The 18,703-nt window shown below is 38.8% G+C and overlaps 1 protein-coding gene across 2 annotated transcripts in view; it reads right to left on the reverse strand.

Moving 5' to 3' along the window:
* LOC124595466 (GTPase-activating protein) overlaps positions 1-18,703 on the reverse strand; it is a 136,420-nt gene that overhangs the window by 27,155 nt on the left and 90,562 nt on the right. For both annotated transcript variants that reach the window (XM_047134218.1, XM_047134219.1), the window contains exon 14: positions 8,102-8,208. In XM_047134218.1, coding sequence (XP_046990174.1) covers positions 8,102-8,208 — 107 coding nt within the window. The remainder of the gene's footprint in view (positions 1-8,101; positions 8,209-18,703) is intronic.

The following is an 18,703-nucleotide window of genomic DNA, read 5'->3' on the forward strand; positions in this document are numbered from 1 at the left end:
AATAGAGAGAGAGAGAGAGAGAGAGATAACCCTGAAATTCAGAGTCTCAATGTAATTTTTCTTTCTAGTGGATTATAGCTTCTACATGTACATACATACACTGTACGCCACCATTTAGTGAATGGCAGTGGGTGCCTGGTGGTTTAGTAGTGAATGCCAATGCCCCTTGATAGCCATGTCCCAGGTTCAATTCACAGCAGGGCTATATATTTTCTTCATTTGAGGACTAGATGTTTTGTGTTGTCCTAAACATTTCAGCTCATTTTCATCAAGCACCTGAAGTGGCATCAAATGGGAAGACCTGCACCAGGTGGCCGAACAACCCTAGACAGTCTCCCAGCCAATAATTTCATTTCACTGCATCTAGTCATACGTTTTCCTATTTCAGTGTAAATGGAGCAAGGGAAAGTGACTGTCTGCATGCATCTGTAATAGCCTTTATTTTTCATATGCACACCACAATGGTCCTTACTTGAAGTGTATGTTGGTAGCAGTACAATTGTTTTGCAGTTTGTCAGAAATGTCTGTTCTCTGAACTTTCTCAACGGCATTTCTCAAAAAAGGGCGTCTTCTTTCCTCCAAGGATTCACATCTGTGTTCACAGGGAATTTCTGTGATATTCTTGAGTAGTTCGAACCTACCGGTAACAAAACTTGCCTCTGAATTGCTTCTCTGTTTTCCTTTAATCTGACCTGGTGTGAATCCAAACACTCGAGCAGTACTCAACAATGGGTCACAGAAGTGTTCTGTATGTAGTCTCCTTTACATATGAGCTACACCTTAACAGAATTCTCCCAATACATCAAAGTTGACTAAAGCCCTTCCCTTCACCTGATCTTATGTGCTCGTTCCATTTCCTATTGATTTGCAGCATTACAATCACACATTTAATCGATCCGATTCTGTCAAGCAGCACATCACCAATACTCTATTCGAATGCTGCAGCACTGTTTATCTCCTACTCTTCTAAATTAACTTACATTTCTCCACATTCAGAGCACCAAATAGAACTGCAACTTAAAAAGCATTTCTAGCCACTCATGTATCTAAGAACCTATTTCATATGCTTAGACCTCCATAGACAGCCTGCAGTATGGAACTATGTCAAACACTTTCCAGAGATCTAACAATATGGAATCTGCCTATTGCCCATCATCCTTGCAGGGTACCATGAGGAAAGTGCAAGCTAAATTTCAAATTAGCGATGCTTTCTATGTTGATGTATGGACAGAAACTGTTCTCTTCCATTATTCTAACAAATAATATGCTGAAGAATTCTGTAACAAAACTGACATTAACCCTTCGACTGCTGTGGACGTGTTAACTCGTCATGCCTCGCTGTTCCCCTGGCATGCCTGACGTGTATACATGCAGCCATGGGTCTTCCCTACGGCGCTAAGGAAGTGTTTATGCATCCCACGCCACCAGCCTTCCCACTGCTAGGGACGAGTTTAGGCGTGCTGAGTCACAGCTACCTGAGCGCTACGGACATGAATACACGCAGAGCTGTCTTTTCCCCCTGCTTGTCTAGTAGCTGTTCAGTGGTCTGACTGTAGTTTGAGAGTGCATATATCTTTGTTGCTATGTTTGCTCTTTGCAGAATTAGACTTAGATTCCTGTATTTTTGTCAGTTTTATTGTTTCCTATGTGAGAAATGTCACGTCGCCCCATGGTTGCACAGATAAAGAAATCCCGGATATGCTCACTAAGAGTGACAGTGAGTGTGAATTATCTGACGTTGCTACCAGTGATGAGTCTTCAACAGAATCTTGAACCTGTAGTCCTCAGCCCTTTACATCAGAGGGGAGAGCATGAACTACAGTCAGCAGTTCCTCTGAATACGAGGAATCAGAAAGTGACAGTGAAATGGTTCAGAAAAGAGTGCGCTTAAGTGACGCATTTGACTGGAAAGAAACCGATTTCCAGCGGTTAAACCATTCCTTCAATGACTCGAGTTCAGGACACAAATGTCAATTAGATACTGACCCAAGCATTCTGTCATTTTTTGTGGTATTTATGTCTCAAGAACTGTTGCAATTTATTGCAGATGAAACAAATCGTTTTTACGTTTACACCAGAGAAAGTACTACAGAATCTGTGAATTCTCGACTGTCAAAGTGGAAAGACACTGGATTTGAGGTAATGTATTGTTTTGTTGCTGTTTGCCTTCTAATGGCGCAAGTTAAGAAGTTAAAATTAAGTGATTATTGATCCAGAGATACAGTTTTGAACACACAAGTTTTCAGCAAAATTATGTCCCAAGACCGTTTTTGTCTACTTCTGAGAATGTTACACTTCAGTGATAACTTTGCGAGTAATGGAGGCGACAGTCTATTTAAAATTAGGACGATTGTTGGCAAAGTTTGTAAGCCGTTTTGTAATTCATATTCGCCTACATCACAAGCTTTGTATAGACGAAAGCCTCTTGTTGTTCAAAGGACAATTATCTTTTAAGCAATTTATTCCAACTAAGCGAAGCAGATTCGGAATAAAGACATTTGTACTGTGTGACTGTTAGAGTGGGTATATTTTAGATTTCATTGTATATACAGGTGCAACAACAGAAATTGGGTTCCACAATTTGGGTGACACAGTGGCAACTCTTATGGGACCATATTTGGAACAGGGTCATATTCTACATGTCGATAACTGGTACTCCAGCCCGGACCTGTTCCCCTGGCTTCACAATGAACAGCCGCATGTGGCACTGTCCGTAAGAACAGGCGCAACATGCCAAAACTGCAGAAGAAATTAAAACGAGGAGAAACTGAGTTAAGGTCCACTAACAAGGTCCTTGCTATCAAGTGGTGCGATAAGAGAGAGGTGTACATGTTGACCATAAGTCACACAACACAAATGGTTGAAACAGAGAAGACTGACAGAAATACTGGTGAACTAATAAAGAAACTGCAATGTATTGTAGATTACAATTTGAGTATGGATGCAGTTGACCATTGTGACATGTTACTGAGCTCAGTGGGATCAGTGAGTAAGACTGCGAAATGGTATAAGAAATATTTTTTTCACATTCTGGATTTGTGCATTCTAAATGCTCATGCTCTCCACCAGTCAGTTACAGGGCGAAAAATGGCACTCACAGAGTTTCACCTTTCTCTCGTAACAGAGATTGTAGAAAAACATGGTACAGAACGGAGAAAAGCTGGTAGGGGAAGGTGCTACGATGACAAGAATCCTCTGCGATTCACAGGGAGACATTTTCCGGCTGTTATCGTGAGTGAACATTCGCAGAAAAATGCGCAGATACGTGGTTTGCACGAAACAGAAAGTGTGCTGGGAAACTAGATACCAATGCAAAACTTGCGACGTTCCATTATGTGTTGCACCCTGCTTTGAGACTTATCATACAAAGAAGCATTACTAATCACTGGGAACGAAATCTGAGAAGATTTATTGACGCTTCTGAATGAATTACTAAAAATAGGCAAATATGCAAAAAAAAAAAAAAAAAATTATAAATGTATTTTTAACTTCGCCAGTGCCGGTCCAAAGCCCAGATCGAAAAGAAGGATGGGAAATAGATGCAACAGGTGTAATATTATTCAAACGAAGCCTGACTTCTTCATATGCAGCAGTTTACTGGCAAATGAACGGACTTGGTGATTGAGATAGCGTAATATCTGTACTGCGGCAAATGTAATTACGCCAAGTACATTGTGCCAGTATAACAAAACCCATACATTAATCTGTGTAAAATACATTTAAATTATTAACACATAACATGGACAGTTATATTCTTTTATTTTTAGTAGTAAAAATGTAGATCACACTCGGTCTACTTGCACAAAACATGTTCTCCATAACTGATTTAAACGCCTTTGATCAATAAGAGACAACAAGGCAAAGCTAAACTCTTTCCTCAGTGCAATTTTTCTTGCTACTTTGTCTCTGTTGGTAGCCAATAATAAAAATTAAACTCACTCTTCTGGGGACGGTGGGGGGACTTAAAATTTGTTGTTCGAATGAGACTGGTTTTGAAGCATTAATAGAAAACGGTATTTGAAAAAGAAGTATTGAATACACCCCGCTTCCATCTTTTCATAAATATCAACATCTTTTCGACTAATTTGTAGATAGTTGGAAAATAGTAGGGGAATATAATTTTTTATTCCTTATCGTTGTGCAGTCAATCTATTGCACTCGAAATCTCATTTTAATCATGCATTCACACTACTAGACATGCTAACCAGAAGTTTACATTGTTTTCGGGCCTGGTTTTCGTTGTCAATTATCATTCCAGTTGTACAGCTTGGTATGTTTCATGGAGCATAGTTTTTAGCAAAATCGGAACAAAAATGCCGCATTTTTGACGTTTTTACAAAATCTTCAATTTTGTGCTTAATTAATTCAGTACTGAAAACTGCTATGGAAATGAATCTTTATATTTAGGAACCTTGTGTTGTTAGGTTACTACATGCCAAGTTTCATGTTTGTCATAGCATTAGTTCAGGAGATGCAAGAAGCCAAACTTCGAAATTTTTTCGGGTGCCTATTTTTTTGGCTGGTTTACCTACAATTTTCTGGTTCAATACGGCTTGTAAAATTCTTTCCATTATTATTCTTAAGAGAATGCGTAAAGTTGTACAAGATGGCCAAATTTTATTTCTTTACAAAAACTATTGCCCGAGATATTACAGCCCAAAGTTGCCAAAAATTTACGCTGCTCTGCACAAGCCGTATTCAGCTGAGAAATAGTCAGCACAGGGCAGGTTGAGCAGTGCGGGCTGATCCGGTCCCGGCAGCAGCTCCAAGAGACAGGCACGCAGCGCAGGTAGACGTATTACACCACAGGCTGCGCCACCTCAGCGCACCAAGCAGGTGGCGCGCCTTAAGCAGTCAAAGGGTTAAGAATACTGATTTGTAATTTTTGCGTGTATGTTCTTTTACCCTTCTTATTCACAGGAGTATTTTACTCATTCACTAGGGCTATTGCTTGGGACTTTGTGCTACGCAAGGCATTTGCAGTAAATTCAAGCTAAGCGATGGGCCAATGCCAAAGAGTACTCTCTGAAAACCAAAGTGGGATTCCATCTGAAATGTAACAAATCAGCTTAGATAGCATACTGAACACTTTAATACCACATTTTTGAGCTCATTCGGGGCTAAGCAACCACCCACATTCCATTTAACAAGGTAATTAAAATGTCATTACCAGTAATCACTACATTGTGGATAATATAGTATGCAAATGATGTACTTTACTGACATATCAAAGTTATAAAGCTTAGTCAACTGGTAGGGACATCTGAAACTGTCACATTCTGTTGTAATTAGAATATAATGAAATCACGTTTCAATGAGTTGCTCATTTTCAGTTATCAGCCAAAATACTTCAGATGAAGTTTAGCTTGTATTGTGTACAGCTATTATTCATCAGTATGATCTACGTATCTAACTACATTCACTAATTCTTGTAATACTGTAATTATGAAATTTTATAATGACTGCCAATCAAAAACAATATAAACAAATGACTCAAGTTACTTTCTGTTTAAATGTTAAAACATCTGTTAATAATGATAAAAAAGTCTGTTTAATTAAATGCTGAAAACATGATAGGAATGCCTTACTCCATTTATTTATTATGTAATTAGGAAAACAGCAAAAAACTGTGTGTTGCATATTAGATGTAAATTACTGCAATAACTTTTTTCAGACTGAATTGTGTGTATTGATCAAACAATAGCAATTGTAACTTCTCCAAATGTTTGTTAAATTAACAAGATGTTATGATTTTTAATTGTAACAACAATGTTACAACTGTCATGAAATATTTAAGCGAGTGAGTTTTGGAACATTAGGTTCACTGTTGATCCGACTTCCATAATATAAGACCTATGTTGCATTATGGAATAAAATGTTATAAAAAGTTTCTTGGTGTTTCTTGAACTCAATTCATGTTACACACTATATGGACCTTATTTACATACACAGTACTTGACAACAAATACCAGGACATCAAGTAAGGAAGAAGTTATTTATCTGAGCCACGTAACCTGTCACTACTGAGTATACATTGTCAAGTTTTAATCACAGCAAGTAACAACAATCTTAATTTTAAAAGAAGCATTACATTGCACATCTGGACCTAGCGACTCGTTTATTTTCAACTCTTTCAGTTGGTTTTCAATGCCAGGGATACCTATTTCTGTGTCTTCCATAAAGGGCTTTGTATGGCAGTTGAATAATGGTGTGTATGTGTGATCCTCCCGCATGAAAGAATTTTTAAGTGTAAAATTTCACATTCCAGCCTTCCTTCTGCTATGTCCTATTGACACACTCTAGACTGCTGATAAGTGACCGGATAGAAGCTTTTGACCGCCTTAGTTATTTCACATAGGACCAGAATTTTCTAGGATTCTCTGCAAGATCTTTTGCTATCACACACTGGTGGAAATTATTGTATGGTTCATGCATCAAACTTTTAATTCCTCCACATCCATCAAATTGCTTCAGGGATGTTTTTTCAGTAGTTGGAGAGAACTGTCAGCATTACTTGCACATTCAGATGGTTTATAGGAGGAAACTCCAATCCCAAAGACTCTATCTGTTGAAGTTGACCTTATGGTAATTAAAGAAAATGATGCTGCAGTGCAGAAAATAGAAAAGAAGCCTGTACCTGCTATTTATGTTCTGCAAGCCTACATTAATTCAAAGTAGTTTCACTCTGCAGCAGTGCCACACAATTTTATAAATGAGGCAGCAGCACACCACTCTTTCTGTTGCAATGAAATGCCCAGAATGTATGTGTGATGTACTCCACTAAGTTAACAACATTCTAACAAGTGTTTGTAGTTATGATCATCCAACAAAACTGCAAAACAAATTGTGGGATTTTGAAGGTGTTAATTTTGCAGTCCAAAATCACAGTGAATACAGTATAAGAGTGACAGCTGTTTTTTTTTTTTTTTTTTTTTTTTATTGTGACAAGGGTTATGATGAAATGTATGGTTTACAACTGTCAGTATACAGTTACTGGTATGTGTTATGTGGAAGAATGTCTGCAAGTCACAGAGGCTCTGGAAACCTCTTAATATGAGAGACCTGACAGCTGATTTTTTTCAACTTGGAGTTAAACAATGTTGATCAAAGGCTGATCCATCACTGTGACTGTAGCAAGTTCCAAAGACATTGGTAGTTTCCTGTAAAACACATGATATTCCACACAACACAAATGAAGACCCTGCTGAAAGAATAACAACATACTATGGATTAAGACTAGCTATAATAATGATGAAAATTGATATTCCAGTAGACAAAAAATAATTTGTGGGGAAACTGGTCAATGGATATTTTCCAAACAATTATCTCAACCTATTTGTAATTGGACACATACAGCAGCCTGTCTTCTTCTTCCTCTTCCACATCCTCTGCCATCCATCGTTCCCTAGTACCCAAAGACGATGATCTCCATCTATCTACTGTCTTCACTCCTAACAGTGTCATTTTCTACCTACATCCTCATTGTTAAACGGATCTATAACTCAGCTGTTCTGTCCAAATTAACAAGCTCAGTAAGTTTATTCATTTTTATTGCTGGATGCATAGTGGCAGCAGTGTTTGTTTCAACTTACATTTTACCCACTGTTTATTAGCAGCACAATTGTGTAAATTTTGATTTGGAACAATGAAACATCAGAAATAATGAAATACTTTACTTGCAAGCACAATAACTTTGCTATCAAACTTGACAAACAAGTTGCTGAAAAAAATTTCAACTATGCACTCTTTGGCAACTATAAAGGTATCTATTAAATCAGTAAAGTAATTATATACAGACTAGGCATGCTGCCTTAGGGAAACACAGTGGTGGCCTTGTATAAACTATTCTTGTTACGTGTTTCAACTTCAAGCAACACAAATGTTATCATCAATGTTGTTGATATATTTTGTGTCATCTGAGAATGAAATATATAAAAAAAGGAAAATAATTATAGACACATATCCCACTACGTCTGTCTGCTGCCCACTCACTCAAGAATCTGAATAACAACATTAACAGAAGAGTGATATCTTTAAAGATATAGTAAGAAAAACACTAATAGTTTACCATTTGTCACATGACACCATCTGTAACACATACCTTTGGTTTTTGAATATGTGAGATCTTGAGTAGTCAGTCTGAAATACCGCTGCTTGAAGTTCTTACGCCCGAACCTTTTCCGACCTTGGGCCCGCTTTATCATAACTCTATAAGAAATAAAAAGAAACCACACAATTGAAAGGCCTTTTCTTTTTTACATGGAAATGCTAGTATACATTTGGATTTATATATAATGTACATTGTGGCAAACAGTGCTTCATGCACAATTTTGGACAGTAATTATGTTTCTATCAGTGTATCTTCTTTACACAATTGTCAGTGGTTGCTGAAAAACTTAAACCCTTAACATTGTTTCCAAAGAGTACCCCTTAACAATGGAGCGCATTGATGTAAATCTCTCATAGCTAGGTGCTTCCAGAAGTACCAGATATGTGGGTTTGAGTCTTAGCCAAACAACCGCTCTTATCCATCAATGAAGTTCGTATAACTATGTATGATGCAGTTTAGTAACTGACTGCATCTAGGCATTAACTATGCTGTCATTGCATCACTGTCTACTGTGTTATTCTCCTTATGAGTACAAGTCCGGCATGCTTTACATATATGTAAAACAAATTACTGACTTGGCTGTTAACACCATTAACATTCTCATTACATACTTTAAATAATTAAATGTGAAGAGAGAAAAAAAAAAGCCTTAGCTACCTAATGTCAACTAGGAACATATATTTCATAGCTATACATTTCAAATATCTTTCCTGCTCAACTTTCCTGTTTTGCAAAACTGCACAAGACAAAATCTATTCACAAATTCTGACACACTATATCCTAGCTCTACAACTAAGGTTGCTAATGCACACTAACATGATGACATGTAATGACGGCAGAATAAGGATGTGCAAAATAATTTCATCAGCATTTGTCTGCCAAAGGGACAAGAGAAAGGAAAAGTTCTGGTTTATTAATTTCCTACTGGCAACACAGTATTTACATGCAGAGTACAGGCCCAAAACATAAAAGAATGGAGAGGGAAATCAGCCATCCCCTTTTCAAAGCAATCATCTCTTTAAGCAAACTGGAAATGCCAAGGAAAACCTAAATCTGGTGACCAGGGCAGATTTGAATCTTGGTCTTCCTGAAAGAGAGTCTAATCTCTTACCAGAGCATCACCTTGCTCAGTACGAGGACAGAATGGGATGCACAGATCCTGAACACCAGACAATGTAGTAATGTCCTGGGTTAAAAGCTATGCCATTTCATTATGAATCATGGAATGAGTGTATGTGACAACACTGGCTTGTTCAATAGATAGAGATGTAAACATTTTTGGGGCTCATGGCACAATTTGAGAGGAGTGGGTTATGTGCTGACACTATGTTTCACACTCTCCCTTTCTTTCATTCCATTCTAAACCATGCAAAACACTACACAGCACTGTACAAGCAACCACCAATCATCCACATGATAAAGACCTACAATTGATTTTTTATAAAAAACTCAGAGAAAAACAAAAGCTAGGCACTATCTTTACTATAACCCCTATGAGTGCATGTTCTTTCTGTATTATGATTCCTACTTGGCAAATAACTAGCCGAAAACATACTGCTGCAATGTATTTTATTCGTGGTGCATATTTGACTCGCAAACTGTGTTAATTAATCCAATTTGGGCCACCAGTTGGACAACTGACCTAGCCATCTTCTTCAGGTGCTGTGAATAATGGTTCTACATTTACTTAAATGCCTGGTCTATAGTGATGGTAAATGTTGTGTGTGTCAAGCCCCAACTTACAGCATGGAGGCAAACTAGTAGTGCTAACCATATTTCACATTCTGCTCACAACTCAGGTAGGTAGCAATCAAAAGCCAGCTAGTTATACCACATTAAGAAGTTCACTCTAGCCTATTTAGTGGAGATAGTACACATATAAACACCATCTATATACTGAAGTATTTTAGTCAATGTGGGAAGAGCTGTTTCTAGAGCCATGATGTACACAGCGCACAGGGTGTAACAAAAATGCACAGCACAAATTGCTGGACACATTCTTCACATGCAGTGATGAAATTATGTTACATGAACTTGGGCCTGTAAATGTTTTGTTTCCATGTTACAATTCATTTTCTTTAACTCATTAATCATGGGAAGCACACAAGCACAGAAAGTCAGAATCATGGGGAACACGCACTCTTGGTGATGTCTGGTTATGTTGTGCACTGACAGTGTTTTGTTTTGTTTTGTGTGTCCCTTTTGCCAAGTGATGTATGTCATTGTTAGTTTACAGGTGACATCTACTGTCTCAACCATCAGCATGACCATTGCAGCACAGGGGTAACTACATAGAGTTAATCACATACTTGGCTTGTGCAATGGCAATGTACACAATCGCAGAGATGGCAGATGCCAATTTGATGTATGGATTAGCTGACACAATGGTGCTCGTGCTCAACGCTTGTACCGGGAGAGACTTCCAGGGCAAAGGTGTCCTGACAGGAGAACATTTGAAGCCATTTATCATCATCTTGGGGAACATGGGGCTTTTAAGCCCGATACTTGCGACCAGGGAAGGCCTAGAAACACGAGGACACCACAACAGGAAGCGGCAATTCTTCAATTCTTCATGCTGTTGACGATGACCCTAGAGTCAGTACAAGACAAGTAATTGCAACACTAAATGTTGACAAGAATATCTGGCGAGTGTTACACAAAAACCAACTGCATCCGTACAATTGACACTGTGTGCAGGCACTATCAGCAGCTGATATTTCTGCACAGGTACTCTTCTGCAAATGGTTTATTCAATGAAGTTTGAACCCTAATGTGAGCGCAACAGTGCTGTTTAAGATGAAGCGTCGTTTCAATGAGATCAGATAGAAAATTTTCATTTTCATAATCTGCTTGTATGGGCAGACATCAGTCCTCAAGCAACTGTTGAAACAAGTCCTCAAAAACTTTTAGTCAATGCTTGGGCCGGCGTTGTTGGTGACTGTTTGGTAGGGCCTCACTTTCTTCCACCCACACTCGACAGTAATTTCATAGAGAATGTTCAACCTGATTTGTGAGCAGATGTGCCTTTAGCTCTGTGACATAACATACTTCACGCATGATGGAGCACCTCATTTTGGTGTTAATGTACAGGGCTATTACAAATGATTGAAGCGATTTCATAAATTCACTGTAGCTCCATTCATTGATATATGGTCACGACACACTACAGATACGTAGAAAAAGTCATAAAGTTTTGTTCGGCTGAAGCCGCACTTCAGGTTTCTGCCGCCAGAGCGCTCGAGAGCGCAGTGAGACAACATGGCGACAGGAGCCGAGAAAGCGTATGTCGTGCTTGAAATGCACTCACATCAGTCAATCATAACAGTGCAACGACACTTCAGGACGAAGTTCAACAAAGATCCACCAACTGCTAACTCCATTCGGTGATGGTATGCGCAGTTTAAGGCCTCTGGATGCCTCTGTAAGGGGAAATCAACGGGTCGGCCTGCAGTGAGCGAAGAAACAGTTGAACGAGTGCGGGCAAGTTTCATGCGTAGCCCGCGGAAGTCGACGAATAAAGCAAGCAGGGAGCTAAACGTACCACAGCCGACGGTTTGGAAAATCTTACGGAAAAGGCTAAAGCAGAAGCATTTCTTAAACAGGAGATTGGAAAACCGATGGATCAGTCGTGGTGGAGATCATGATCAACAATTCATGTCATGGCCTCCACGCTCTCCCCACTTAACCCCATGCAATTTCTTTCTGTGGGTTTATGTGAAAGATTCAGTGTTTAAACCTCCTCTACCAAGAAACGTGCCAGAACTGCGAGCTCGAATCAACGATGCTTTCGAACTCATTGATGGGGACATGCTGCGCCGAGTGTGGGAGGAACTTGATTATCGGCTTGATGTCTGCCGAATCACTAAAGGGGCACATATCGAACATTTGTGAATGCCTAAAAAAACTTTTTGAGTTTTTGTATGTGTGTGCAAAGCATTGTGAAAATATCTCAAATAATAAAGTTATTGTAGAGCTGTGAAATCGCTTTAATCATTTGTAATAACCCTGTACAATGGCTTCTAAGTAAAAGATACGGTGAGAGATGGATAGGTAGAGGTGGACCAATCGCTTGGCCTCCATGCTCTCTGGGCATAAACCCACTGGACTTCTATTTGTGGGGGCATTTGAAAGCTCGTGTATGGAACCCCAGTACAAGATGTTCAGAGTCTCCATGCCTGTATTATGCAAAACCATATGCAATACTCTGGGGATATATCAGCACACCCGAGATTCACTACAACAGCAGACTGATGCATGTATCAATGCCTACAGAGGCCATACTGAACATTTGCTGTGAGAAAAAGCTGCATTTTGTTTGTGTGTGTTTCCCATGGTTATTGAATTGGAGAAAACGAGTTGTAACACGGAAACAAAATGTTTCCAGATGCATGTTCATATGACATAATTTATTCATTTACATGTGAGGAATGTGTCCTGCAGTTTGTGTCATACACTTTTATTACTACCTGTATAGTAAAGGACTGAGAACTGCCCCTTGTTGGAAGCCAGTTGAGACACTGCAGGGGCACATCATTTTACCTGGGAACTTTAAGAACATCTTCCCTTTCAAAATCATACACTACTCCATAAAGCATTTTTTTCAGGTCACCTACAGCTCTCAGTTTATGGAGCAAAAAATCTATGTTTACACTGCCATAAAAACTCCCTTGATGTCCTGGAACATAGCTGTGGACTTTCCACTCTTCGAAAAGACTGTCAACTTATGTGTTGACAAAAGAGTAATAATGTCAATTGTGTCTTTTCCCCTTCTAAACCCAAACTGGGAAGTAGCCAGGAGGTTGTGTGACTCCTGCGATCACCACTAAAATCAGTGTTTAACTAATCGTTCCAGTGTTTTCCCAATTCTACCTAACCACGATATTACTACACATGACCTCGTGTGGCCATTATTGCAAACAAGGGGTGATGTTACAGTTGTAAAGTAAAGTGGTACTTACACTGTGAATGATTTCATGAAAGTTGCGAATATACTATCAAGTGGTTCAGCATGACTCATGATAAGCTAACTGAAGTACTCTCATCCCACCTGCAGTAATACTGTGGTCAACTAATACAAGAGGAAAGAGCAATGAGTCTGTATGATGTGGTCTGATAACTATCTTTGTCTCTTTTCAAGACTGAGACAATTGTGTGTGTTCTCCAAGCTTCAATCAAGTCTTTAGAATCCCGAAGTTGATTATAAAAATACAAGAGTGGTAGCGCATTGGACAGCATGTTACGTATCATATTGTAGTGTATATTATCGATGCCTGGAGAGCTGTCTGTGGCTGAGTGATTTGCTGTCTTCAGTTCTTCTAAGTTAAACAGAGACAACAGGCAGCCATCACTGTGGCGGAGGCCTGGTGCACAAGTGAGCGGTTGAGGATATACTGAAGGGGTGATATTTGACCAGTGAATTCATCTAACCAAGGTGCTTCCATTGGAGATCGGTCAGATGCCTTGTTCCTGAATGTATTAATTTTGTGCCATAATACTGTGTTACTACTTTCTTTAGTTAACGCATTGTAGAGTAATATAAATTATCTCCTCATTTTCAAAAATTCACATTTTTGTTTAAAGTCAGAAATCAGTGCTGAAATGTTTACAGTACTTTGCTATCATACAGGTGTACAAACTGCAAAAATCATATTTTTATATTCAGTCCCGCCTGAGAGAACTAATCCCAAACTTTGCAAAATATGAAAATTTTCAAATTTCAAAAATTCATAAAAAATTAATGAAACATTAGTAAGTGTTCTTGCTGTATATGAGGCTAGTAGTGTATGATATCTAACTATAGGAAAAAATAGACTCTCATAAATCACTCCTTGTTTGTTGTTTTTGGGCCTAAAATGTGGATTTTTTGAAAATTTGGATACCAGACTTTGGAGGTCATATTGCCTGGTTATTTTTGAATTTAGGGTATTTTGTGTCATAGACAATGTTGTAGAAGGCACTTTTCTAAAAACAGTCATGTCAATTGCAATGTTGTAACTTAACCCAGTGCAGACACATTAATATTTTTGTTAACGTCTCTAAAGTGAAACACTGCCGTGCACTTACAAATGAAAATGGCCACTATTCAGTAAAGGTGAAAGGCAAAATTTTTTTAAAAACTTTTTTAAACTCCTCAATTGTAGGACAATCACATATAAAAAAATTAAAATATTTAAAAATGGTCAAGCAATGAACTTAGTTTTCATTGGACCACTTCATTTAGATTGACCCTATTAATGGTGCAGCACTCATTGAAGAGGAAACTCGTTTCAAGGGTTTGCTAAAAGCAAAAGATTATTTTTTTATTTTATTATTATTATTATTATTTTGCAGCTCTTTCCCTTAGTTCTTGCTAAATGTTTGGAAATACATAGCTCCAAACATGATTCTGGCTCCAACAATTATTCAGAACATTAAACCCCAACATGTGGTCACGGGGAATCTTGTCAGTAATGAACAAGAAAACCACATAACAACTGTAATGGTGAAATATTTAAATAGTGCATTCATATGGTTATTAATAACAAATACTTATTACTACCGACTCTTAAGCCACTAACATTAATAAACTGTACATAGTTATTGTCATGAGGAACCGGCATGATGGTGTCACACTTAACTAACACTGCCTTCTACATTGACATGACTACCACCAAATGATCAATTAGGATGAAAGGGCATAGGCAGAGGGTGTATACTGGCAACTCGCAATATCCTGTTGCAGAGCATGCTCTACAAAATAAAATTTGTGACCTGAGTGCCTGTTTCACCACATGTGCTATCTGGAATTTTCCCAGAGACACCAGTTTCTCAGAACTCCGCAGGTCAGAACTAGCACTACAACATGTCCTTAGTTCTCACCACCCACCTGGCCTTTTTCTTCCATCACAGCATTTCTTTACTGTAACTACTCTTTGCTTCACTCTGTTTTAGTTTTCTACATCTTTCATTGTTTTTCCCATCTATTTTTTTCACCATTCCCCCCCCCCCCCCCCCCGCCCCCCCCGCCCCCAACATACAATGCACTAAGCTTCTCACTATTATTAACTCATGCATGATGTTTAAGCAGTAATCTATGTCCGCACATTACCCTGTCTTCCACCTTTAAGCTATCACGTTTTCAAATCTCGTCTGATGCAGTCCCCAACAATGTCTTTCCTTCTCATTCCATATGGAAAGTCTCCCCTGACCTACGGTTCCGGATGACTTCCCCGGCATCTACCCCCTTTCCTAGACCTCTCCAGTCCTTTTCCTTCACCCCTCTTCCTTCCCCTTCAACCCTTCTGCCTGAAGGAGCCACTGGCTCTGAAAGCTTGCCAATTATAACCATCTTTTATGTGTGCGTTCTACCACCGGGTGGTGAGAAAATTTTTTATCTATCCAATTAAATAATCACTTGAAGGTAGGCATGATATGGAAAAAAACTGACATCAGGTGACATGGACAGGGCACACACAACTAACTTAATGTCCACAGATTGTTCCTCCATCCACCCAAACACCATTTGGCACGATATGGTGGTGGCATTGTCTTGGATCCGCGTGTAACAGTATGGGAAAAGGAGGGGAGGGGTCCACATGACAAACTATTGTCAACGAGTCAATTCTTCAGTTACTAATGTTAGTTCTACAAACAGATATTGCTTTGTGTCACCTAATTAATGCCTTTCATGGTAAATTAATTTTCTAAGATTTTTACGCTGAAGAGAAATGATGATTAAATGAAACTTACATTCCTTTTAATAGTTTAAGTGATGAACGTGGTCAGCTAAGTATGAAAATGACTTTTCTTGGGCCTGATACAACTTTATGATGATTGTCATTTTCAGATGAAGTTTAAACTGACATCAACTTGTGACTCTTTTAGTCACATGTTTTCACCAAATCATCAATGTCTTCTACCAGTTTCTGAGCACTGCTAATTTGAAGATAAACTTTTAAGTTGAAGTGTGTCAGTGAGCTTCTGTGGTTTGATTTTATTCTCTTCATTGAGGAAGAAAGTTACTTGCACAAGTATGTAGGTCCAAACATCGACATAATCGTAGCTACAAACATGTAACGTTGTGGAAAGTTATGTTGAGGAAAATGTTTATCCAAGTCTATGAGAATTTATTGCACAACTGCCTGTGACACTGTAGGTCTATAAGTTCTAACCATAGCTGGCATTCTGCACTGGCATCTCGTAAACTGATGTTGGTGTTCCTGAACTTTGCCTGCCATCATGGTGCTTTTCAATGATTTTAAAATGAACTGCTCTACACTAAGCACCGCACCATAAGAATACACGTTTTTGTGTAAGGCTAAGGAGACACTTCTCTGAAGACACTGCTCAGTTTGTGCTTCCCTGCACTACATAATGATGTCCGACAGCCTCATTTTAATGGGAGCACTCATTACGCAGGCAGCTACCAAGAGCAAATGCTCATACTCGTCCAGCCACCTCCTGGACAGGCCTGCTGTAGGAAAACAAAATGACATACATTATCAAGCAGTATGTTGCTGTGTTATTCACCAGAGAGAGACCATAGCACAAGTAAAATGGACCTCATGTCATCTCATTGAAACATTCCCCACGTAATAAGATCTCCACTATATGCCTCACTGAAGCCCTACTGGCAAGCAGGAGGATGGTTTGCAACACATTCATATTCTGCAATCAGCATTAGCAATGTTTACTGCTACTGATCAGTGTGAATGATATTTTTCTGTCCTTTAAGCATCCAACTTTGGTGTTCCTGTGTGTGCATGCCCACGCCCACGTGCACAGTAGCATCTCTACTTTTGACATTCAATGCAGAGGTATATGTATGGAGCATGTTTGTGTACATGACAGTGAAAGATGGTTCTGGATGATATGGCTGCTCCCTGCCTCATGATGATCGGCATTGAAACAGTGATTAGCTACATGGAGGCTCATGTCTCCATTGTTACAATCTGTGACAGAACGGTGAACATTTTCAACATGTGATTGTTGTCCATGGCAGATTACTTTAGTTGCAATGAAATTTTATGCATTAAAATACTCCCATTACAACCTCAATAAGGTGGGACATGAAAACTCCTCTGCATGCACAATCACAGAGATGGAATGACCCGTGCATAGGACTCATTTAATCTGGTCGCAACAAAATGTGCTGAAATTACATATATGAACAATGGAAAATCCAGGGCACAATAATGACAGTATTACAAAAAGGATACATTGCTACTCACTATATAGCAGATATGTCGAGTCACCGACAGGCCCACACACATTCATGCAAATGCAGCTCACACAACTGCCTCCAGCTGCTGAAGCAATGAGCTGCATTTGCGTGAATGTGTGTGTGTCAGTTTGTATTACAGAAGAAGGCCTTCTGAACGAAAGCTTATCTGTTTTGTAGTCTGGTTGTTGTGCCTGCTGTGACTCAACATCTCCACTATATGGTGAGTCTATCCTTTTCATAATGTTGAAATCACTTGTATCGTCATCCCGCATTGAACTGTCGTGTTGATGGCCAGCACAATGTCTGATAACTATCCATTCACATGACACATCTGTTCCATTCATTGTTATGGTACAGTGACACCCCCCCGCGACAGCTATCTCTAGTTCAATTGCTACGAAATTTAATATGTATGGCCCATTCTTAAGATCATAATGCACTACACTTAAGTGTTACATCAAGCTGTATCTCACATGAGCGTGCAGTTTTGTGGAGACACAAGAAGAACTGGTGTAGCTCCAAGGGATTTAAATGCTTTCTCTAACTTAAGCTACAGTATAAATACAGCTTTGTAACTAAACTAATACCAGCTTCTGTCTTACTAAATAAAGGTTAAGTAGTTCACATCTAAAAATATGACAGGAAGTTCAAGATTCCTAAATAAGATTGTCAAGTGGTGAATAAACTTAACAGATTTCAAGATAAAAGTACACAAATCTTCATTATTATTAAAAATTCCTGATAAAAATTTAAATATATTTAATAATAACAGAAAAGGTACAGAAAATTAAAATATTAGTTTCAAAAATGATCAAAATTTTTTTTTTCAGACTGTCAACAGCATCGACATACTTCGCAAAATGCACGATACACACCGTGTCTTACAATATATCGGGTGGTTCTAATTAAACTTTCCCTATTTAGCATGTTATACCACAGAAACTAATTACTGTATGAGTACCAAACTTGGTGGCATTAATGTCAAGGACATGGGAAAGAGAAATAATGCACAATAAATTCAATTGAAACACTTTTAATGTGGTGCTATGGTACATCATACCATTACAAACCGGAACCATTATTGCTACAAAAGGGGCTCAATACAGTGACCATTAGTATCTAGAAGAGTCTGAAAGTGCAGGATTCCATTCTGCACACCAGAATCAAGCATGTCCATAGGTATTCAGGCTACCCCTCCTGATACGCTGTGCTCTAGATCAGAGCATGTGCGAATGTCCCTCTGGTAAACGCTGTCCTTCAGGTAGTCCCACAAACAGGGTGTGTGATAATGTGGTCATGACAGCTAAGCACCTGGAAAAGATCGACTGACAATTTGATCGTTTCCAAATGTGTTTCGAAGAAGCAGGTGAATTTCTTGAGCGATGTGCAGT

This window comes from Schistocerca americana, chromosome 2 (genome assembly GCF_021461395.2).
Source record: "Schistocerca americana isolate TAMUIC-IGC-003095 chromosome 2, iqSchAmer2.1, whole genome shotgun sequence".
NCBI classification, from domain to species: domain Eukaryota; kingdom Metazoa; phylum Arthropoda; class Insecta; order Orthoptera; family Acrididae; genus Schistocerca; species Schistocerca americana.